The 25,431-nt window shown below is 36.1% G+C and overlaps 1 protein-coding gene across 1 annotated transcript in view; it reads left to right on the top strand.

Moving 5' to 3' along the window:
* RYR2 (ryanodine receptor 2) overlaps positions 1-25,431 on the top strand; it is a 443,307-nt gene that overhangs the window by 207,943 nt on the left and 209,933 nt on the right. The window contains exons 12-17 of the mRNA XM_059830672.1: positions 4,998-5,006; positions 5,945-6,109; positions 7,644-7,765; positions 10,821-11,004; positions 11,716-11,851; positions 18,509-18,604. Coding sequence (XP_059686655.1) covers positions 4,998-5,006; positions 5,945-6,109; positions 7,644-7,765; positions 10,821-11,004; positions 11,716-11,851; positions 18,509-18,604 — 712 coding nt within the window. The remainder of the gene's footprint in view (positions 1-4,997; positions 5,007-5,944; positions 6,110-7,643; positions 7,766-10,820; positions 11,005-11,715; positions 11,852-18,508; positions 18,605-25,431) is intronic.

Raw genomic sequence — 25,431 nt, 5'->3', positions numbered from 1 at the left:
TTGTCGGCTTGGGAAGATACGAAATGAAAATATACCTGAAAGCAGGTATATAGACTTTTGCACTCTGATAACAAAGACTTTAGTTCAGGTGATTGTTTTGAGATGCAGACAATGTTTTGTTTTTTTTTTTTTAACCAGTTAGAAAAGCCATAGAAATACTTAAATATTTTAGGACAGTGCAGTGCAACTATATTGGTGAGTTCTTGTTGCAGTTACTATAGACCTCAATAGTTATTCTCCTTTGAAGCAAGAGGGATAAAATAATTCATTTGCTGATTCTCAAGATGGAGTCTTCAGTTGGGGTTACTCCAAAAAGACTGGAACAATATACTGACCTCTACTGTTACATGGATTATTTAGTCCAAAAAATACCTGAAGGCAAGAATTGTTAGCAGCATAGAGAGTATCTTTTGTTGATACGGAGAAGGTGGTCTGTCTCTATTTTCTAAGTAGCATATGCACATGTGTTTTGGAAATTAGACAATGTTGTATTTGAAGTTTCTTCACTTGTTTTTTTTCAACCTGAGTTGGAAGTCTTATTTGGAAGTATTTTGAAGATTTATATTTTGAAATGTTTTTGTTCTACCATGTTCAAAATAAAAAGTTAACAATTTTTGATTTTGTTGTTTTTAAGTGACCAAAGCTATTCTGTGCTGAGCAGAGCAGAGATAAAAGGCTTTGGGGCATGTAGAAACATATTATGGTAGTCAATTCTTGAAGTAACTTGAGGGTATTTCAACAGGGGTCTATATGCTAATCAGCACATGACAGATATATTCTTACTGATATTTAAAAATGGATTTTCAAAGAAATTGGAAGTTTGCGAGATCATATTTGATGTTAATTTTGTGGATATAAACATTCATTTTAACTAAAGACTCATTTGGAAGTAATTACGGAGGTGCCACAGGGGAGGAGTATATGGCTTCCTCTTCATTGCTGAGGATGAATCCAGTCTCCTGCTTAGGACTTCTTAAAGGAGTGTCATGTTTCACTTTATTAGGATACAGGCATTAAAAAAATTTACTTGCCTTCCCTCTCTGGAAAAGAGCATTAAATAAATATTTTGAAATCATAGCAGTCCTAGAAAGGCTTCTGTAGAGAAGATAAGCAGCTTTAGGGGTCTCTTTTCCTACCAGCATGTATGGATACCAGCCTTTCACTTGTGTTGTTGCATGTAGTTAGCCGAAAATAATTATTCCTGGATAAGAGGCAGCCCCTAATCTTCTCTATTGAATACAGAGCATTAATAGTGGGAATATGTCAAGTGGCTAGATCTTTCTTATTGCGATTTCAGTCCTTTTTTGCCACAGTCATCATTCTTCCTTCCATTACCTGAAAAGTAGTGGAAGGAAGAATTATGAAGATCCCGCTTTCTTCAGGCATGTGAGTAGATGATAATTTCAATTTCCAAATGAAAAGCAGCTTTCATGTTTGCAGAGAAAATATTGAAAATGTATCCTCTGTGAATCTGAAGATTCAGATGCAACTATAAATGCTCAACTTTTATTGTTGTTTTTAACCTTATTATTTGCAAGGGCCTAACTCATAATTTTAAACACATTATCTTGCCAGTACTGCATTTAAAAAATAAGCTGAAGAGAACCAGAAAGCTGAAATTTTTTATAAGATGTTTTGTATGAACCAGAATACTTTTCTCAGATTTTCAAAGTAACACACACACATACACACACCTGCTTTTTTTTTTTCTTCCCCTCAGAACACAACATTCTGGTACAGAAGTTCAAATATTAGATCAGAATCTTCTTATGTGTTAAAATTCTTTCAATATCTCAGCAAAATAAAGAAATGTGAAAGCTTAAAAACTTCACAAGCCAAACTGCAGTCAGAAGATACGGATATTCATTTTTTTTCCTGGGAATTGGGCTTTACGCTCTGGTTACTATGTATTACTCTAATAATTATCATTAAATGAGAATTATTTTAGCCTTTCAAGCATCTGAAATTCAGAAAATTCTTTTTTTCTCTCTTGTAGATTTGCTTCACTCAGCACAGGATGTCCACAAATACCTACAATTTATTCCCCAAACATATGGCTCTTTTATAGACTTGACCTTGTAGTGATTAAGTTCTATGGATTTTCTTTTTTCTCTCACATTTGCTAAATATTGATTCTTTTTGATAAAAAGTATTAGCTTAATATCACTTTTCCACTGAAATAAAGTAATTTTCCTAATACAGAAATGTTTATACATTCTATATAAAGTCTGCTTTTCCTGTCCACAGTCTTTTCCAGTGGACAGAAATACATACTTTTTAATAACATTTTATGGCCTGTATTTTTATATCTTTGCCTGTTTCTTAATAAAATTTAATAGGAAATATATTAATGTCGGCTTAAAATGCAGTTATGAATTGGCTTCTTCGTGTCAGTGAGATCTGCTAGGATGCCAGTCCTGAAAGTGTGCCACAGAAGATATAGGTATGGTCAGATGATGAGATAAAATTGAAAGGACAAGGCTTAATCACGGGAATCCTTTTCAGAATGTTATAAGGAACTAAACAGAAACATTAGAGTGAAATAACACATTTAAGGCTAGGCTTCATAGAATAATTTTTTTTCAACGTTAAGATAAAACTATTCAAAATTATGCTGTCCATGTAGCCCACAAAAAATGTGGGAAGATTGTATTCTTGCATGCATGGCATAAAACCTGTTTATAAAGTGCACATCCTTCTGGAGAAAATCTGGCATATTTTTCAATAAACCTGTTGATTTCCAATGCATTCTTGTTGCTTTGCATTACTGAGGTGCTTTACAGACTGTTGCAAAAACCAATTGTTTCTGTTTGTTCCAGTGTAATGACTCGAGACTTTTGATCTTTGTTTAGAAAAAGTTGATGGTCTGAGAATGGGCCTAGACTGCAAATAAAACTAAAGCTTTTCTTTGTAAATATGCTGTAGGAGGAAGTAGCAGACGGTTATGTAATGACAGGTTATGGTAAGAGTGTAGTGGGCTGGAAACTTGAATCACGTAATGTCTATACCAATACACAATCATTAAATGGTGACATGGTGATTTCTGATGTTTTTCAGATCCTGATTTTCACTGATGAACTATTTTACAGTAGATAATGAGATTGATTCATTATATGTACTTTCTCAACTACTTGCTGTTTATTGCCATGAATCCAGCACTCCATTCAAATCTTTGCCTTTCTAAACAATTTGTGGATCCTGTTCACTCCCCAAAAAAGCTCAATGTCTTGAAGTTCCCAACTGAATGCTCTAATGCCTGCTGCCCCCACACCACCCCCTAGCTTTCCATCTTCTCTCCTATATTCAATCCAACTTTTACTGCATGCTTTCCTGGCTGCTGTGGTTTTTTGCAGGAAAGAGCTCAACTGAATGTGATTGAATTTAGTCTGGGCTCTAAACTTACATGCAGAGTTGTCAGTGTACTTACATAGGTGACGACAGAGATCTTGTTTGGCAAATTGTTGGCACTGCAATTTTTAAGCTAAGTAAATTTAATGTTAATTCTGATTGGAATGAAGATTGCAATATCAAACCCTGTCAATTTCTGTTATAGTCAGTAGATTTTAAAGGAACTATGGAATAATATTTTAAATTAATAATCCCTTATTTTATTGACAGTGCTTTATAAGAAAATTTGTGAAATTGTATACTCATATCTTAAGAAGTTGGTTGTGAGGAGGAAGACTTGGAAAAAAAGAAAATCTTACAATGTAGAAGCACAGTATGTTCACACAGATTCACACCATCTTCTAGTTAGGGCGATAATTCAAAAAACTAGAGTTTGGAATCAGGCTGTTGTTTCTTCATATGATAACAGGACCTAATTTATTTCTTCCTGTATCATCATTTGTGTGCAGTGTCCTGTTGTAAGTAGCTTTTCAATTTCCAACTGTTACTACATTCAGGTTATTTGTGCTAGCTTATGAATTGAATACAAGAATTGAATGCAACATTTAGAGAAATTATATGGATGAAATAATGAATTAATAATGAAATAGAAGCACATATTAACTCAGTAATTGGCATCAGATGTATTAATAAATCAATTATTACCATGTATCAATGGACAAGGTTTTAATAAGAATTTCAGCACTTAAGGAATCAGACATTTACAAGATAGTGAAATTAACATCTGCATCCAGAAACAGTTTAATAATCTGAATTGATGAATATATTATATCTGGAAGCTTAATGTTATGAGAAGTAAGAATATGAATTTCACCTGAGTATTAATTTATTTTTTTTATTTGCTTCAAAATGCAGTCATAATTGTAGGGTGAAAACTTAGTTACATGACATCTCTCTTTACTTAATAAATGCTTTTCAGAATCCTTTAATAAATTGGAGATTGTTTTCTGTTCATTTCAAAATCCAATCTTTGTCATCTTTTACTGTGAAGCTGTCTCCCCAAATTGTCAAGGCACATATATGTGTGGTATCATCATTCTCTTAATCTTTCCTGGTTGTAGTAGGATAGAGCATTTACAAGTTTTGTCTCATTATTTGTAAAATTACTCTGAGGAACTGAAGGAAGTGGCTTGTCCTCTACTGCTGATAAAGAGAAGTAGAGAAGGTTGCAATTGTATTTTTTTAAGGGGATCATCTTGCACCCTGAATGTACAGCCTAAAATAGGCCTGCAATTTGCACAGATGATTTTTTGAACAATGGTGAAAATTAAGCAGCTTCTTATCTGGGCATGCGTGAGCGTATATAGAAGCAGAATACAAGGTGTTACTGCACTGGTGAACCTGCCTGCACTGTTGAAGTGTGAAAGGGAGAGCAAAACAGCAGCTGCAGTATTATAGTAGTCTCAGCTTCAACTGCAACAATTGTGATGTATTCCCTTTCCTCCCAGAAGAATGATGAATAGTTTCTGTATCAATAACTTCAGTACATGAATCAGAACTAATGAGTCAAAGTGGTTTTGGTTACTCTCAACGGAGATTTTTGCCTAAAATGGAGCTAGTGGCGAAAGCCTCAGGAACTTGTGGCGAAGAAGGTCAAAGTCCTCTGACAAGTTTTGGGCATAACTGCATTAACATCCTTCCCACAGTTAACAGGATATATACTGATATTTTGTAACATGTTTTTTCCATACTTACTTTTGGATTTAACAACTAGTGCAGGCAGACAAGAGAACCATATGCTTTTGGAGAGATTAAGTGGATGATCTGCCAAGAACCAGGACGCATAGGCTGTTTGTCTTATAAACTGATGTCTGTGGGGAAGGAGTTGGTTCTTAGAAGAGCTAGATACTAGGGAACACCTCAAATTACAATTACAAACTATAGTATTGTTTGGGATACTAAATTTCCTTTCCTGAAACGACTGCTGTCTGTATAGGACACCAGCTGGACTGACATGGTCATGCCATTCTTTTACAGCATGTCAACAGGCCAGTCATAAACACATAGAAATGGACTTCTTTTCCCAGGAAATACTGAGCCCATTGTTGGGCAGTAATAGGCAGTGACAGGTTAAAGGCCATCTCTCTGTGACAGCTGGAAATAAATTCTAGGGAGGTGCTCATCTTTTCCAGGCTGGGGAAAAAAAAAAGATCCCCAAGAAAAAGCTTCTGGAGGTTAATGCCTGGTTCAGCTAGGGGACTCAATGTATTTGGTGTTGTTTTGTAAGTTTTTATGTTTCAGTAATGACATGTATGGTCAGTTATGATCCTAGTTCTTTCCTAGGAAGGTGAAATGAATACACCTGGCTTTCCTAGTGTAATAAACTAGGTTTTTGTGTGGATGGGATCTCTCTCTCTATCTTTTCCCTAAATATTTAACTAGAAGATACACTTTTGCCAGTTTTTAATTGTTTCATTAAAGAAGGATCTCAAATATTCTTTTAGGTCCTGTTCTGGACAATTGCCTAGTATTCAATATTTTATGCAAATATTGACATGTTGGTTATTGTTCTTGTATACATTTTTTTCTTCTTCAGGAAAAGTTGGACATAGGGACAAGAAAAGAGGTGGATGGAATGGGAGCACCTGAAATAAAATACGGGGATTCAATATGCTTCATACAACATGTAGATACAGGCTTATGGCTCACGTACCAGTCTGCTGATGCAAAGTCTGTAAGAATGGGTTCTGTGCAGCGGAAGGTAAGACTGTAAATAGGAATGCTTTTCATTCAGTCACGGTCTGATCGGGCAGGCGGGTAAAATGAAGGGATCTACAGGAGACAGCTAATTTCTAGGTTTCAAATATTTTAAGTATGTCTTTGTTTCATTGTGAAAGGTGTTTTTTTTTTTTTGTCACATATTAAAAAGTTATGTGATGTACTGAATTGTTTAACTGAAAGCCAAACAAAATGCACGTGTTAGCCCATAGACATTAACCCACAAACATTGATAAATCTGGATGTACTTGATGTCAAACTAAAATATTAGTTATAGCCTGTAGAATATGCTGAAATTCCTTTCTTCAGTGTGCTGTACTTTGGATTGAGGAGGCTTTTAGTTCAAAGTCTTTTCTTTCCGTGTTGTAAGCGTATTACCTGTTGGGCTGGAATGTTCAAGTCTTGAGCCCTGAGGGATTTCTTCTTTTAAAGAATAACCATGACCAAGCAGAATGCTAGCTCAGCATAATAAAGTAGGAAAAAAGATTCTTTTACTACTTAATGCATCTTCCAGAAGCTACATTTGTGTTAATGTTTATTGTAAATCTTTAACTTTGCAGGAAATTATTTCTCAGCAAGGAAAAAATGTTTTAGCCTTCTTTTAAAAAAAACAAACAAACAAAACAAACCAAAATGTGATGTTTATACACACTGTAGTATTTTCTATGACTGTTTTACGTGTCAGAACTACAAGGCTAGAGCAACATCTGGTATACTTGGAAGGTCATGCCTTATAATTTTATATATATATAAAAAATTTGTCTGTATCATATATGTGTGTATACACACACATATATATTCTATAAATATTTATATAAAATAACATGTTTGTAAACATTTAAATTTTAGTGATTATAATACTAATATAATTAATAATCACAATAATTGTAATGCTTAAATAATTCTAAAATAATTCTAAATAATATACATTGTTGAATAATTTAGTAATGTGAGTAATATAAATAGTTTGTGTGTGTGTGTATATGAAAAAAAATTGTTACCTAAAATAGTTTAAAATATTTATGTATATTGGATTGAATACCTGCATGATAACTAAACAAAAAAACCTGTAAGTTATGGGTTGTGACTCAAGGCATAGTCAGAAAAAGTGGCCAGTAACATCCTTGGAGATCAGTACCAGTAAAGAATACCTGTTTTGACCTTGTCTGTACTTTAGGGATCTGCTGTTGTGTAAGGGAACTATTTTTAAGGTTGACAAAACCAAACAATGAACAAAACCCCTTAGAGTTTTGATTTTTAATTTTTTTTAATAAAGTATATTGTTTACAGAAGCTGTGGCTTTGAGATTGTTATGGTGCTGCATCTGCTGGCTTAGTACAAGTGTGTCTTTGGACACGAGGAAGTAAAATGTGAGATTATTTGTTTTTAATTAGATCCTTCTTTTTTGTATGCGACTTCATAATTTCCTAGTCTGCCTTACTGTGTGAGTTTTCATACTTCTTATTTGTGAATAAGGTTTCATTTTGCAGCGACTGCTTTCTATTTTTGTACTGCAGGCAATAATGCACCATGAAGGTCACATGGATGATGGTTTAACATTGTCCAGATCTCAGAATGAAGAATCCCGTACAGCACGTGTCATCCGTAGTACAGTCTTCCTTTTCAACAGGTTTATAAGGTGTGCTTTTAAATTGATCTTTTAATCCCTTTTCTTTTTCCTTTTTATTTTATTCAAAGTGGCCATTAACACAACAGTGAACAATTTAGCCCTCAGAAAAAACAGATGAATACTTCTCAAACCAGACTTTATGCCAATTCTTTGTGTTATCAGCAGAGTTGTACCTTGAGAGGTGTTGGTCAGTTTCTTTTCTCTATCTTCTAATATTACTTTATTGTTCAACCTTGATTTAAATGCATAAGCGTACTGAAAATGCAAACAAACCAGATTTTTTCCTTGCCAAAATTTGCTGTAAGTCATGCAGTGCATCATTTAGCTCTTTCTTTTCTAAGTATGGTTTTTAAAAGTGCTCTTTCTTGAAAAACCTGGGAGAAGGAGATAACTGTATAACTACAGACTTGTACCAGACACTGAAGAAGTTCAATATACTGCAGAAGTACAATATACTGAAGAAGTTCATAGTCTCAAGAGAAAGTGTTTCTTAAAAGTATAAAATTACACCTCCTTTCTACCCTCCCATTAAACTTTCCTTATTTGTTCCTTTTTAATGCTACTTGTTTCTTTAATATTTTGCAACATATAAAATGTTTTATTTTATAGTATTTTAGCTATTTAAAAATACTGCCAGATTTATGCAATTTGCATTTATTTTCCTACTCTAAATGTCTTCCTAAATAGCACTGACAAAATGCTAATTCTCAAATGTTTGTGACATCAGTAATTGATGAAAGGCCCCTCTCATCAGTGTAGCTGGCATTAGAAAAAGGATGATATGTAATAAGACTATACGGAATGGTAAGAATTTCATAGGAACTCATTTTTCACAAGAGAAGACAATGTGGGAGATGGTGAACTGAAGGAACCATGTCCTAAATCAGTGCACAGCTGAAGACATAGACATGTCAATTTGTTGAAAAACATTTACCCAGGTGCTTAAATAACAACAGAGAAAAACACCTGTCAGGAGAATTGCCTACTGTATGACATTTAAAATACTAAAGAAATGCAAGTCCTAGGTCACTTCGTAAATAATACATTTTCTTAGAGGCTTCTAAGAATGCCATAAAAGATAAGGACAGAGAAAGGCAATTTAGTGATAAGGTTTCACAAATCAAGGTACTGCTAAATCACAGTAGAGATTTTTTCAGAGTGCACAGGGCATCCAAAGTAGTGTTTAACAGTTTAGTTTTGGCAAGTTGTTACTCTAAGAAGAGAAAGCTGAATTGGAGAGGATCAAAATTATTCTAATAAGTGTGTGCTCCTGTTCTTTCCCACAAAGTTAGTAGCAAAATTGCACTTCAGATAAGATGCTCACAATAAAAATTAAGTTTTAAAGATAACTTTTGTGGCTATCGTTTTGAAACATTTCGTCATTTATTCTAACAGATTTTTATTCTTCAGCAGTAAATATTCCTACTGAACTCATAATGTTTCCTAAAGTTAGAAGTTCTTTAGCCGTGGTTCACCATGTGAGATGAAAATACAGAGTGACATACCAGTTAAAAAAAAACAAACAAAAACAACCAATCAACAAACAACCACCCCCCCTCCCCTCCCCAAATACTTACCAGTGTCGTCTTAATCCAGCAAAAAGCAGAGTATTAGATGGGGCTTCTGCTCCTTATTGTGGCCTGGAGAGGAATCCTGGGAGCAAGCAGGGCGCTATGCAGATCGGGAAAGAGGGCTGGCGAGGATGGTCATGGGTCGGGCTGCCAGGGACTTTTGGACCTTTTCTAATGCAAGAAAAGAGGGAGATGAGCATGGGGCTGGGAGGGTGCCTGTGTGGACATGGCGGGCTCCTCTACCAGCTGAAGCTTGGTCATCTTTAGGTTGGCATAAATGGAGCACTGGTGAACACAAAAGGACCTCTTTGCTACGTAGCTGGGTTTTGCTCAAAAATATGCTAGCAAAAAACCTTTTTACAATGGCAGAATTGAGAATGAGTCAAAAGAGAAATCATGAGTGTCAAATAAGCCCTCTCCTTCTGCTGCCCCCTGCTGCGTGCCAGCAGGGCGGGCCCTTCTCTTCAGGGCTGCTCCTCTCCCTGTGCTTTAGGGCCCTGGCTGGCTCCTGCAGAGTTTCAGGATCCTCTGGATCTTTCCCTCCTCTCTGAAGACGGGCGCTGTGTTCGCAGGCCCTCAGCACCCTTGGTTTCTCTGCCCCTCATGACCCCTCCTGCTCCTTCCAAGAAGGTTCTGGTGGGCCTCTGGTGGGCCCCCCAGCCCAGCTCCTGCCCTCCACCGCCTTCCTGAGGGGAGTGAGGGAGGTGCAAGGGAAAGCCTTAGCCTTCCACTTGCTGTGTGGTGCCGGTGAGGTCTCAGCTGCAATAGCCGCATTTCAAGAAAGATGAGGTTTAAATGGAGGAGAAAGGTATATCAGGGGTCTGGAAAGCACAGTGCTGAGGAAAAATTGGATTATGGGGTTTGGGGATTCAGCTATGCCAAGGGGCAGGTGCAACGTGGATGAGAATAGTCTGCCCGTCACCTCTAGGAGACAATGGTCACAGACTACAGCAAGGCCAAGCTTGAATTGTGTCTCAGGGAAACAAAAAGGCTAATGAAGTGCTGGGGCAGAGTGTGTGGAAGAGCTGCATCTTCCATCACTGAAGATGTCTTAAGAACAGGTTAGAGTCACGTTTGAGAGCCTGTACGGACTAGCTGGGTCCTCTTTGGCACCGTAGGACTGGTTCTTTGACTTCTGTCCATCCCAGCCTTGTGACGCTTTGAACAGGTTTAGAATAACTTCTTTTCATCTTTTGGTCTGCCTCTGATACTGCTAAATGCGTAGGTAGAATATTAAAATGTGTTTTCTGGATTAAAAAAAAATTCAAGGGAAACAACATTTTTGATGCTTCCAGTTTATGTTTGGGAAGGGAGGGGTGGATCATTAAGTGGAGAATGGGGCAGATGTAAATCATTGTTGAGAAGTTACGTAGCTATCAGAAAATGAATTGAGCTTTTGCATCTAAACAAACTTTGCTTTGAAACCAATGAAGAGCTTAAACGATAAAAGAAATTGATTTCCAATACTCAGGAGACTTTGCATCTTCTTGTAGGGGTCTTGATGCTCTCAGCAAGAAAGTGAAGTCTTCCACCATCGATTTGCCTATCGAGTCAGTCAGTCTGAGCCTTCAGGACTTGATTGGCTACTTTCATCCTCCTGATGAACATTTGGAGCATGAAGACAAACAAAACAGGCTCCGAGCACTGAAGAATCGCCAGAACCTCTTCCAGGAAGAGGTACTTCTCTCAGTTTTACTCCTGATTTTCCATCATGTTGTCTGCAATTATTCTCTCACAGTGTCTGTAGCGTTGATGTCTAATCTGGAGTATGTTTGCAGTGTTTCTTTTGTCCTGTAAGAGTCAAACTATTTGCTACATTTATAATCTCTAGATCTGTTGATTTTTCTTTTATATTTAAAGAAATACATTTAAGGCCTTACTTCTTTTTCCTTTTTTTTAAATTAGATATTAATATGACCTTGTGCTTTGAATTCTAACCATAATTTACTCCTTATGTGTGAATTAATTTCTTCTGTTATAGTTTAATCTCTTGATGCAGAAGGATGTTTTGGTTTAATAAGTGTGCTTTAAGTATTTTAATATGGTCTGTTATTTCTCTAGTAGTGATAGTTGCCTATAATTGTCAGATGCCTAAATGCCTTCAAGAATAGAAACTTGCCTGAAATTATGTCTGGAATACTGTTTATTTTTTGTTTTATTTTGACCATCCTAAATGGTAAATTTTTATTATCACAGTCAAGGAAAACTTTTCCATAGAGATTACTTGTTTGACTCTGCTTGTCTGACTCCATGTATATATTCTTGTGTTTTGCATATCCTGCTTTTCGTGTTTTGTTTTTCTTAGATTTCTGAAAATCTTACGTGTTTGCACGTAAACAATACTTTTTTTTTTTTTCCTCTGACAATCTGAGCCTTTCCATTTCTTAGGGTATGATCAACCTTGTTCTTGAATGTATTGATCGCTTGAATGTATACAGCAGTGCAGCTCATTTTGCAGATGTAGCTGGGAAGGAAGCTGGAGAAGCATGGAAATCTATTCTGAATTCTTTGTATGAATTACTAGGTAAGACATATTATGGGTTACTTGGATTGTTTTAGCTCAAAATAATACTGAAATGAAAAAAACCATGTACCTATCCTAGTATAGAAGGCTTTCCAATGTGTAGAAATTTAGGATACAAATTAAACAAGATTTTTGCATTTCCAGGTCCTTGCATGTGGTTAAGAATAAAATGCACGGAAAATACTGAAACAATGGGATTTTTTATAATAATAGTTATTATGATAAATAACATGTTTCTGACTTCAATTAAATGAATGATTGCTTTTTCATATCATTCTATTGCTGACGTATCTTCTATACTGGCCAAAAATGTGTGGAAAAATGTATGTGAATATGCCATTCCTGTGTTAAGAAGCCATGACATTGTGGTCAGTTTTGTAGAAGTCTATGATTTTTCACATGTCTGGCTGCAGAACTGCAACATAAATCTAAATGTTCTATAACCAAGACCTCTCTTATTAGTCAGTAATGACCAGTGACTCCAGCATTATATGTGGATACAGTGTGCCATAGAAAGGTACACTCTTTTAGACACAGTATATCATGAAAGTGTTGTCCACCTGGAGTCACTGAAAATCTCATAATACTTTCTGTAAGTATCTAAGTGTTGGTGTCCTGGTCAAATTTCTACTTAGGCAGTAGCATTTAATTGCCTGATTTGTTTGCCAACCAATTTGAATTGCATTTCTTATTTATGTTCTACTATGACTCATTATATAGGGTTATTAATCCACTGGTATAGCTGTCTGCATATTCACTCCTGCAGAGTTGTTAATTGTCTACAAAAGGAAACTTTACTGCCTAAGAGACCAATTCCTTGCTCCTCTGTCATCAGGTTTTCTCAGTGCCATAAGTAAGCCTAAATAATAACATCAACATTGACCTTAAGTGACTGAGGACAGTAATGTGTCCCTGTCATTAAGCAGTCCTTCGTGCAGGCTGCATATGTGTAGTTGTGCTGCTTTCTTTCTGTTACACACCAGCTCTCATGTGAGGGCCTGCTTGCCTTTGAACTTGCACGTGTTTTGCCAAAAGCTTGAGTTTGGACAAAGTCCTCATGCAGGTTTGTTATCTTACTTTCCAGTAAAACATAAAGCACTTTGTGTATCATTTGTACTCATAAAATCTCACTCCTGAGAAATTTGGTATTGAAAAGGCATACAAGTAATGTTATGTTACACATCGATTCCATTAAAAACTCCACAACTGAATATTAAGTTTGTAAAATAAAATGAGTCAAGTGGTTAGGAAGTGCCCAGATGAACGTAGTGTGTACAGTGTGGCTCTTTTGTGGGTATGCATTGTGAAACATATATAGGATCCATTCCTTATTTAGTGCTCATTTGTTACTGGTGCTTATAGTTAGTTTTCTCTTTGCTACTCAGTGTGTGGCATTGAACCTTACTTATTGTGAGCCTTTTAATTCATGTTTGGAAAACAAAGCTATTATGTTGGAGTTCTTTGTGCCATTTATGATTATTGATCTGAATAATTAGAGCTATTAATAAATGTTCTGTTGGAAAGTTCTGTAATAAGGCAAATTGAAGGTATTATCTCCTGTTCACTCAGAGGAACAGATACAGAGAGAAATTTAGGTAAAAAGACTCTACCAATGCTAGTTCCTAAATTAAGACCTGTGGGATCTGACCTTTTTTCAGAATATTCAGCAGTATTTTGTGTGTGCAAGGCATACTGAAAACTTGCATTCCTCCGAATTCAGAGGCACAGAAAATGAAATTTTAGTGGCATGCCTCACTTCACATAAACTCTCCTTACTACCCAACAGCAAAGTGAGGCAACCGAGACAGGAGTTCTGTATGTAGTACTATTACAAAGCTTTTCCATAGTCAAAGTAGGTCCATCATCTTGTGCTCTTGAAGAAGAAAATAACCTTGGGGGGAAAAAAAGGATAACCAGCATATGGTGTGCAGCTGTTGATAAAACCAATGAGGTGCTTCTGTCTGGCCCACTACCTTTTCTGTCAGAGGAAATAGAAGTTGACACAGTAAATGTCATTGAGACAACCAGAAAACCTTTCCTTTGTTCCGAGAAATCATGGAAAGAGCTAGCTGAATAGTGGCTGCTGTCACCATTCTTGCCACAGGCTGTTAGAGTACAAGGTGGTTCCTGTGGCTGTGATTCTGGTTGAGGAGTTGCTGAGATCTACCACCTCTACATGGTTGAAGACTGTAGCGTGATGCATATGCACAGGTTGGAAGGGTGATCAAAAGTGGCATTTCCTAACATTGGGTTGCTAGATTTTATGAACATTATAAGGTAATTTTAATGTTTAATTGGGTTTTATAATTGTAAGCTAAATACACCCTCTATATACCTCTCTCCTGTTCTGTAACTTGCAGCATAGTGACAAGTGGGTCAGCCAGCATGTGGGTCAAAAGCAGGACTGGAACTTCAGATACATCAGACTGCTTTGGTTTCAGCTAAGAGTAATTTGTAACAATGGTATACTGTTGTTTGTATTGTAATTCTATATGAAGAACTGCTTCAGAGAAAGATGCGAGTTTTTCCTGGTGGATTTATGATATTTGATGATTGAGAAATTTTGTGACTTGGGAATGTGAATTATATTGTAGGTTCTTGAGTGGAGAGTCCAGATCCTTTCCCTCTTTTTTTAGTTCTTGTCTTAGTTTTTCAGACTGATATGGGCCTTTCTCATGTTTGTTTGCACGTTACAGCTCCATTCTTCACTTATCTTTGCCAATGTCTGTCTTCCTTCACAGAATCACAGAATCATTAAGGTTGGAAAAGACCTGTAAGACCATCAAGTCCAACCATTAACCCAACACCACCATACACACTAAACCATATCCTGCAATGCCACGTCCACATGCTCCTTGAACACCTCCAGGGAGGGTGACTCCACCACTTCCCTGGGCAGCCTGTTCCAATGCTTTACCACTCTCTCAGTAAAGAAATTTTTCCTAATATCCAGCCTGAACCTCCCCTGGCACAACTTGAGGCCATTTCCTCTAGTCCTGTCACTAGTCACTTGGGAGAAGAGACCAACACCCATCTCTCTGCAACCCCCTTTCAGGTAATTGTAGAGAGCGATGAGGTCTCCCCTCAGCCTCCTCTTCTCCAGGCTGAACAATCCCAGTTCCCTCAGCCGCTCCTCATAAGACTTGTGCTCCAGACCCCTCACCAGCTTCATTGCCCTTCTCTGGACACGCTCCAGCTCCTCAATGTCCTTCTTGTAGTGAGGGGCCCAAAACTGAACACAGTATTCGAGGTGCGGCCTCACCAGCGCCGAGTACAGGGGCACGATCACCTCCCTACTCCTGCTGGCCACATTGTTTCTGATACAGGCCAGGATGCCCTTGGCCTTCTTGGCCACCTGGGCACACTGCTGGCTCATCTTCAGCCGGCTGTCAACCAGCTCCCCCAGGTTCTTTTCCACCAGGCAGCTTTCCAGAACACTCTGGGCTGTTACAGAAAATGAAGAAAATATTTCTTGCTGTTTTAACTATATTTCAACAAAACAAAACAACCCCATAAAGCTTTGGCTATCTTCATGCTTGCAAGCAACTAGATTGTTTAGTCTGAATTTTTTGAAGGTAGCTCAAACATTGGCAGGCAGAAAGGGTAGCAAATTTTATCTTTAACAGTTAAAATTTGGAAAACATGCATGAAACTGAACTAAGCTTTCACAGTGAAAATGATACTAATTCTTAGTGTGAGCTTCTCATCACACCAGTATTACTGTTATGTTTTCCCTCCCTCTGCTTCTGTCTTTACTCACCCTAATGCGTGAATGAATGCTTGAAAATGTGTCATTACGTAATGTGATTTTTAGGGATGTCTGCTTTTCCAACCTTGAGATAAAAAGATCATCTAGAAGGAACACTGGGAAAATTTTTACATCTTAATCTATCTTTCAGCTCATCTATGCTCACTAAGTAAAGTGAATCTACTTTATGCTTTTTTTAAAGGTGATTATTTCATGTATACTAATGGTAGTTGAGTTATTAAGAATCAATTAAAGAAGTTGTGGCAGGAATTATAAACATTTAAAAGTATCTTGACTAGGTCCAGAGAGTTAATGTCTCAATGAAATCAACTGATGACCTTTTGTCATCAGACCCTTTGAGTATAGATGATGGAGTATAAAAGTCTGTGGTTGGGTTATTCATAGATGTAGGGGAGTGTTGAAGCTTTTGTAACAGTTTAGTTTATCTCTGGTTACATTAAGCAGAGCTCAGGTAGACTGGAGGAAGTAGTGGCTTGATTGCTGAATCATTTCTGTAGAAGTCTGAAATTTCCAATTGACAAGGCCAGAAAATACCTTCTGAAAGACCCTACTTGTCCTGTACCAAGTATTTTTTCCATGGACTTGTAGTGAGAACAGTGCATAAGCTTTTTTTGACTTCCCAGTCTCCATGCCCCTCCACCCCCTTACATTACTTCCCTAACTGCATTATCTTCTGGCAGCTAATGCTTAAGAAGTCTGGCTTTGATCTGGCTATAATGAATTTGTATGTTGCTCTGTTCTGAATAATGCTGGAGCAGTACAGTAATTGCATGGATGACAAATGGATGTTGCTTGCTCAGTCTTGCTTCAGCAAACAGTGCTTTTTTTTTGAGTAAGTAAACTCTGATGCCACAATTCCCGGCTTATGTCATTGACATTGTGATATATTTCACTGTGACAAGAATGGAGGCATTTACAGGCTTGGAGTTGAGACTGGATACTATTGCATATAAAAATCATAGAACGGTTTGGGTTGCAAGGGACCTTTAAAGAACATCTAGTCCAACCTCCCTCATTGTAAAAAATTCCTTCCCTATATCTGATCTAAATCTACCATCTTTTAATACAAAATGATTGCCATATATCTACTAAGGCATCAGTCCTTCCTCTATTGGAAATACTTACAATCACTCTGAACTTGTATTTGATCCTTTTGTATCACCGAAGATACACAGGAGTATATATAATGATGTGATTTAATATCTGACAGACCACACCCTGTTTTTGGTTTTTATTTCTTTAAAACTGGATGCTAGTCTTGTTCAGAGTAGTGGGCAATAAAGGAAGCAGCTGTTGAATATTATTTTTTGTTTTCAGTGTTAAGTGGCTGTGTGTGTCATTTAATGCACAGCTTTAGCCATTGAATACTAACCTTTCACAAACTTCTGTTTAGCTGCATTCATGAAACCATCTGTGTCTTATTAATGTTAATGAAGTTAAATTTAGTGATGTCATGTTAAGCAGTGAACTATTACTGCCTTCATTTTATGTTCGTACCTGAAACACAGTGAGATTATGTGGCTTGCCTATAATCAATTAAAAAAGTCACTTAGAGAAACAGGTGTTCCTTAGTTCTAATTGGTGTCTTTTAACAAGATGCTCTTCCTCTTATGATTCCCAAGTGTTTTCAAATAACTATGGTCATGATTAATTAACTAAGTAAGATTTCAGGATATAGGTTTGATATCATATAATACAGCAAGAGAATAGGTTTTTTTGTTTGTTTTGCTTCTAAGGGGTTGGTTTTTGGTTGGTTGGTTTGAGGTTTTTTGTTGTTTTGTTTTTGGCTATGAAGCAACTGGATTTTGGTCTCCTCATGATACAAAACTGTCAGTGCAGTGACTTGTTTGCAACTAACTCCAAGATTGCTTTTCCCCTCTGTAGATACAGTTTCATATCATATTTATGTCACAAGTGTGTAAGTTTAACCTTTTATAAATAAAATAGCATTAAATCATAGTTGCAATATAATACAAGGAATTTCTGCAGCAATAAAACATAGATTTTAAGAGGCCATTGCTTCTTAGCAGGACCAACAGTCTCTGCTGCTGAAAATAACTATAGAAATTTCAGGTTGAAATGTTTTGTTGGCAGAATGGGAAAACAATCTTAAGAAAAGCAGTTTGCACTGTTGCACACACCAAACAGAAATGTTAGTGCCTCACTCTTTTTTTGGAGTAGAACAGATACTTGTCTGAGAGCTCGTGTGTATGCACATAGATGCAGATGGACGTATTCCAGGACAGGGCAGGCTTGTGGGTGCCTACAGTGTTCAGTGAGATTTCTAGTCAGTTATACCCATCAAGTCAATGTATGCATTCAGTCTACTTCAATCTTCATCTTAAAGCACGAGGGTGAAACAGTTTCAAACCAGTTACTTCCTCCCTACAGCCCTGTCAAAAGTCTGACAAACAGTTCCTGGTCATCTATCTTGTTTTAGTTCCTATTATTTTTGAACAAAGTTATTGTATCAACAGAAAATAATTTACATTCATCACCTATGTTGTTGGCTTCACATTCTGCTCTTCCAATGTTTCCTGTCATTACAAGAATACTGTTTTACAGAAATTTGTTTCTACAGTAGCAGCTGACTTTTGTGGTGTCAATACTGGTTACTTCATGTAAAGCATTTTGCAGGGATTATTGAGGTGATTGTAAAGCCAAAATAATTCAAATACCTTAAAGGTCAATTTGATGTCAAGGGTATTTCTTATGCTTAAATCTAACCATCACTCACATATTTAAATTTAAATCAAGAACATCAATAATTAAAGACTAAGAATATCTATTACTGGATTCTTCCTGGAATGACAAGACAGGGATTCTTTTAATTTAAATGGACTTATAATTGTGATGATTTTTTTTTAATTTCTCTCTTTTTCCAATAGCGGCTCTGATTCGAGGGAATCGTAAAAACTGTGCTCAATTTTCTGGATCTCTTGATTGGTTGATCAGCAGATTAGAAAGACTGGAAGCCTCTTCTGGTATGCTTTTTAGTATTTTAACTTTCTTATTTGACCAGTTTTTCATTCTTTAATATTGTCGATATATTTGTTCAGTCTAATTATCATGAAGTTCTTCCTATGAGAGAGTAAATTATATTAATAAAGTGAGATTTATATTTGTAACATTTTTACATATTGCTTTCAGTTTTAGTTCTGCCTTAATTTCTGTCAGTGTTTCTTTTTCATTAGCCCATTGGTTGTAATATTATCTTTTAATTCAGGCAAACAAACCATTTGGTGAAACAGTTATTCTACTGTTTCAGTTGTATTAAGTTGCTTTCTCTCTAATTCTGCTACCTTCCCTTCTCTTTGGAAGTCTGCATGTTTTTCAGGATTTGCATCAAACTCAATTTAATTATAAGCCATATGGAATAGATATAATTTATCTCTTCTTGAAGGACTGTAGTAGTAATGTAGGGAAGTTAATGTATTCTACTTGAGTATATGTCATAGATGGGTCTTCAGAAAATACCTATATGTTTGCATGTGACAGTGTTACCTCCTTAATACATACACATTCCTTTTTTAATCACCTCTCACTCCTGAGACCTGAACTTCTATTTGAAGTTAACAAGAAGGAGCATGCCTGAAACACATTTATGATTTGAGAATCTGGGAATTCTGTCTCACTTTAGACACAAATTCTTTAAGCTAGCTTATTTATTTTCTTTGTCATTACCTCATGTCTTATCTTCCTCCTGAATCAGTATGTTAACCCCTTAGTGCCTAGGAGATGCAATTAGTCTCTGTGTTGCCCAAAGTGAAAGTAAATGAAGTTATGCTGAGCTTTACTGTACTTCTCACTGAGATGATGATCCTGGATTCTGTTTCCTTGGAAGCAATCTGTTCTCCGTAAACCTACTCTGCCAACCAAATACTTTGTATTTTTCAGTTTCCAATGGACTTTAAAAAAAAATATTGCATCTAAACTTGATCAAAAAACCTCTTTGGACTATATTGGAAATATATAGTTTTTGAGCAGAACAAGAAATAAGTAGTGTGAACACTGCACATTAAGTGAATGTAAATAATACCTTAAGAATTTCTCTTGGTGATATATGATTCCTGTTGGCATTGACAACTTGCTACTGTGTACTTCTTTACTGTCTTAAATGTAGTTCTTAACATGATTGTAATCTATTAAAGGACCTTAAAGGTGGCATGTGTTTATTTAAAAAAAAAAGTCTTCAGTACTTACTAGAATAATTATTTTGTGGTTTTTTTAACAATACTACTCTGTTTTCTTTAAAAGTATGTGTCTGAAACATGCCACTCTAGTTTGAGTTTGTAAACAGATGGTAGACAAATCTCATTGCATTAAAGAACCTCTGCTAAGTGTATCTCAAAGTTACTGAAGAGATACTAGGACTATGTTTCTGCAATTAATAGTGTTGATTCCATGGGCGATACTTGAGTCTCTTGCCCCATTTTACTGCTATAAATACTATTTTTTTCTTTTTTTCTTACATGAAGATTTAATTCCTGTTCTTTTCACCATGAAAATATGCCAAAATGACATTGTCTAGGCATCTGAACAGTAGACAGTAATCAAACTTGGACCCAGCTAAGAAATGAGATTCAAATAGAGTGATTAGTTCTGGAATCTTAAGACTGATTTTTGACTCTTTACAAGCATGCGTTTATGATGGTGATTACATAAAGATCAAGAAACGAAGTAATACTGTTGGCAAGAAATGCCACTGCAGCCTGATCGCCACCCCGCCTTGTTTTTCAAGATTAGTAAAAGTGTTTATTGGAATAAAAAACCCCATGCATAGTGTAACACCAGTGTTCTAAATTTTATTCTTACCGATGTAATACTTTCTGGAGTTCTACAGGTTACAGCAGTAACTGAAAACATAGATTTGATGTGGTAAGGTCTTTTAATATCTGACTTGCTAATTATGTGAATCATAGGGCATGAGAATAAAGAAATTATGAAAAAGGTGAAATAAGAAAAATGTTAACAGCTCCTTACAGAAAGCTTTGTTTCTCACATTCACTAGACAGAAAAGTTAAACAACAAGCAGGAGCTGAAACTCTAAATTAAGCTCTTATACCTGATAAGGAATTTGCCTTTCAAATTATTCCTTCCTGTAACTAAAAGTGAAGAGGGAAATATAGAAATATGAATAATACAAGTTGGAGAAGTTGTACGTGTAATGCCCAGTAATGTCAACATATGAAATAATAACACAGTAAACGCAATTTTGGTTTGAGACATTTCAACTTTTTATATAGGTCATTCACATAATCTAGAAGCTTTTTTTTTTTTTTGCCATTATACAAATCTTACGTTGCACTACTAGGAGAAACCACTAAATGGTTGTTGGAAATGTATTTGGAAATACCTTCAGCATACAGGTTGAGAAAATTCTATGTTTTAAGTCAATAACAAGTTAAAAAAAAATAGTCCTGCTGAGAGAAGAATTGTAAGCAATCAAGAAGCTAAAGACAATTTTCTAATGCTTGTGCTACCACAGGCAATCTCAATTTCAATAGTTTCTTTTTTTTAATTAATATTAATGTTAATATACCTCTAATTTATATTTTTCTTTGTAATTTGAATATAAGAACATTGCATGATAAATATTTGTGATGTTATGTATAATTTGTATTAATCTTCAGTGCTCAAAATTGTAGTCCAACCAATTTAATAGAATCTCTTGTATTAAATGTAATAATAGTTTTACTGTAATACCAGATAGAGACTTGTCTTAACCTGTCTCTTTTATTGCCCGGTTCTAGCTACTGTAATTGATATCCCTTGTCTGATATTATTTGATCTTCTGTTTCTGGTTCATGTTTATCTTTTCACAGTAAGTGTAGGTATCAAGGTGGATTTCAAGAGCTAATTATTAATAGCACACGGAAGGTATTTTGAATCCACTGCAGGAAGCATTTTTGAATTTCAAATATTTTGAAAATATTCGATGTGTATCAATTGCTGTGTTTTAAATTTTTATTGTCTGTTTTTTTCATCTCTCTGTAGTACATGTGTGCTTTGCTTTGTCATTACTATTAATATATATCATTTCTCCTTGCTCCCCTCTTCTGTTCTCTGCTCTCACCCAGCTGGAGCCGGTTCACAGTTACAGACTAAGAAATGTTTTCCAGTTGCAGTTGTGACTGTTTTGCGTTGTATATAATATTTGTTACTGTTTTGTTGGAAGATGGCCTCTTGAGAGTCTTTCAAGCCTTATTTTCTGTAACTATGCTACACTAAGTTCTAAAGGCAGGATAGTTGCAACAACAGTGAGAACAATGTAACACACCATTTTGGTTACATATTTGTAGTTTATTCCCATCATCTCGTTGTTTTAGTGTTGTGTGTTGTTTCATGAGCTGGAAGGAACATAATAATCTTCCTTTCAATAATAATTTTTTATTAATTACAAAGTTGTCCTGAGGAATTAAAAATTCCTTCCCATCCTGTTCTTTCCACTCCTGAATCGTACTTCTGCCATAGATAGATGTGTCCTTGGATTCATTGACGTCTTAAGGGAGGAATGCCAGGAAGGGAAGATGTCCCCCCTTGTGAAAGTTCTTTGGTTTATCTTAGACTGGTAGACATTTGAAAAGAAATGTCACAGGCATAACACAGTTGGTCTCAATACGTGAGAAATATTCTGATGTTACTGAGTATCCCAAGTAAAAATTGGAGTGGTCTCAGCCACAGATCGGCATTTGGCGTATATTACCAGATTTCTTACCTCAGTAGTCTTCAAAGGACCAGCAGCAGCCATGAGAACAGATGTGTCCTATAGTAAACAAGGCAAATAATGTCTTTGTGTTCCCCTCAGCTTTGTCATTAAACATTCACATGCATTTTGTTTATTTGCCATAAGTCTGTTCCTGAGATGAACTGACCAACAGCATGGGAAAATACTGTCAAATGTCAGTGGTAGCAGTGTTCTCTCTCTCAGAGCCAAGGGTGAAACTGCCGTGGTGTTCACTAGCTGATTGGCAAGATCTGCAGTGGGTAATTGCAGTTACAAAGAGCAGTTATACATTGATGCTTCTCCTCTTAGAAGTTTTTCCCTTTGTCAACTCTTGAGGGAAGCAGAGAGTTTAGAAGTCATTCTTCTCTTGGGGTGGAGGTTGGTATAGAGACTTCGAGGCATTTGCCTGTGTAAGTCCCTCTAGTTAGCAATGTTTCACAGAAGTATTTTTGCAGCATTTTGTTTCATGTTTTTGCTGCAGAACTATGTATGGCTTTAGGGTGGGGGACCTGTTTTACTATGCTATTTCTTTCTACTCCTGGCATGCACCTAATCTGTTTCAGCTGTGGTGTGTTTATGCTCTGAATCCTTCAGCTGCACAAGATATGAGGCAACAGGAGCATATGAGGCTAGATCTGTATCACTACTGTAGTTCTCAGCTGGTGTTACAGTTAGCTGCTCACAGCACTGGTGTCTAGTTAAGAGATTTGCTGATCATCCTATCACTGTAGCTAGTGTATTAAGTGTAGAGATCCTAACCAAATAGATGTCATAACTGAACATGCATGTTGGTTTACATTATTGTTAGGGAAACCTGCTCTGCAGATGCCATGGTCTTACTTTCATGAACATTTGAGTAACAGAGAATTTAAGCTGAAACAAGCATGTAAAAAATGGCAAAACCACAGGCTAGATCTTTCCTCCACTACAGTCCACCTTCGGTGTGAAAGCACTCATCTAAGGAGAATGTTCTCACAATTATGCAGTTGCATGGGGTTTGACTGCAGCCTTCTTAATTTCAATGTATTTCCCCAGTTGTTCATGGTGAAATTATCTCCTAAGAGACCTAATTTTACATCTGAAACTCTCAGGGCTAGGATTTTCAGAAATAATTCAAAAAATTATGCTCAGCTTTTGGAGGTTCAATATGAAATTTGTTACAACAGCTCTAAAAATGCTGTGTTACATGGTTTCTGTTATGTATGTATTTTTAAAAATTAATCTCAAAGTAAAAGTAAGGTTTGAAAATTAAAACATAAATGTGTATGTTTATGCTATTATAGTAAGGTATGAGATGAATTCTGTAAACTGCAAAGTAATCTGACACTGTAGTCATACTGCGTAATGAACCTCATGACATGCTGCAAAAATTCTGAAGGTACTAATATTTGCAATGCTTGTTTGTCCTGAGTTTTTTTCTAGGAACTAGGCCACTTGAACTCCTTCCCCATATGTTCTCGTAACATAATTTCCATGTTGCCTCCAAAACGGATTTTATAATTAAGAATTTTTCTGGTTTTGAGGGAGTCAGTTACACAAGATGCTAAATATGCTGTGCTTTAGTTATCTCAAGAGGCACAGTAGGTTTAGCTTTTACTATGTAAATGTGCTCTTGTGATTTTTTTGGTGGGATATTTGCTTACCAGATTTTAAGCTTTATATGGATTGATTGGGGTGAGGATATTCACTGGTAGATCTACAATATAGTGGTAGATCTACAATACGGAGAAATACTGGATTATGTTATACCTTTTAAATAAGAATACCTGGCTGCATGTATTAACCTAAAATAACTAATTCATTTTCTAAGGTAGAGTGTTTGTGAGGAAGAAACACCATGCTCTTGTCAATCACACCAGAATTAAGTTCACCTTCAACACTGAAGTTGTTAGCTACATCTCCTGCAGGTGTTTCCTTGAATGTGTTGCGATAAAGATTTGATGCCATAAACTATTATCAGTAAAATTCCTATTTTCACTTTCTTCTTATCCTTGAACTAAAAAAGTTATGAAAACAGAATATAGGCATTAAATATGTAGACAGCAATTGTGTGTTGATCGTACAAATTAGATTAGAAATTGATTCAGTTCCTGATCTTCACTGAAGCAAAAGAAAAAAAATGAAAATTTGTCCAAGTATAAACGTGTCTGAGAGTAGGCCATGTTAGAAGTGGGGTATCTCACAGGAGCTGAGTGAATAATGCAATGCAAATGCTTCAGCTGTCTCTTCAATGCATGAATTAAGATTAAACTAGTCTTTTGCTCTGAAATATGTTCCAGATGGGTTTAACCAGTCCTCCTATAATTTTAAAGGCATTAAAACGTAGGTAATAAAAAAATAGAATAGGGCAAGTTAGTAATCAAATATCCTCCAGGTGAAGATGTTTGGAACCAGATATTATCAGTTTTTGAGTATTTTTTATTTCAAGGACATGCATTTTATTGTAGTATTCTACAGTATGACATCAGAGGAGTCAACATGTTGTCCTGAAAATATATGCTTCCTTTCATCTGTTCGTCATTAAGAAAGAATTTTCACTCACCTTTATGATAAACTCTGCATATCATACTGTTTGTGATATTTGTATTAAATGCGAACGCTTCCTGCTTTACTGCCTTGAGCAACTCCAACGAAATTGGAACAGGTCCAATTGTCTTTAATGTAGACAATCTAAAAGTGGATCAATCCAAACAGACATTGCACATTAATATGCATTTTTTTTTCTGAAATAGAGGGAATTTGCCCTTAGAACAAAATGTGTTTGATAATTAGCATTCAGATGCTGCAGTAATTGAAAAAGTTGCTGTGGTAGCTGGGTCTAATTGATAACATTCATTTATTATTGAATGTTTAAATCTTCAAAGTATTTTTACTTCCATTATTGAAAAGGTTAAGACTAGAAAATGAACCCTGTATACTACTTTAAGACAAAATTAAGATTATTAGTCTACCTACACAAATCTGAAAATTCCAGGGTTATGGTTACCACACTTACATTATGTGGTATCATTTCATATTGAATTACTGTTTATATTTTTGAAAGTGTATTTCAGTGCTACAGTGAGAGATGGCAAATGTTAAACT

Source organism: Gavia stellata, chromosome 2 (assembly GCF_030936135.1).
Source record: "Gavia stellata isolate bGavSte3 chromosome 2, bGavSte3.hap2, whole genome shotgun sequence".
NCBI lineage: Eukaryota > Metazoa > Chordata > Aves > Gaviiformes > Gaviidae > Gavia > Gavia stellata.
Note: the sequence above shows the minus strand (reverse complement) of the source record. Positions and strands in the feature narration are given on the sequence as shown.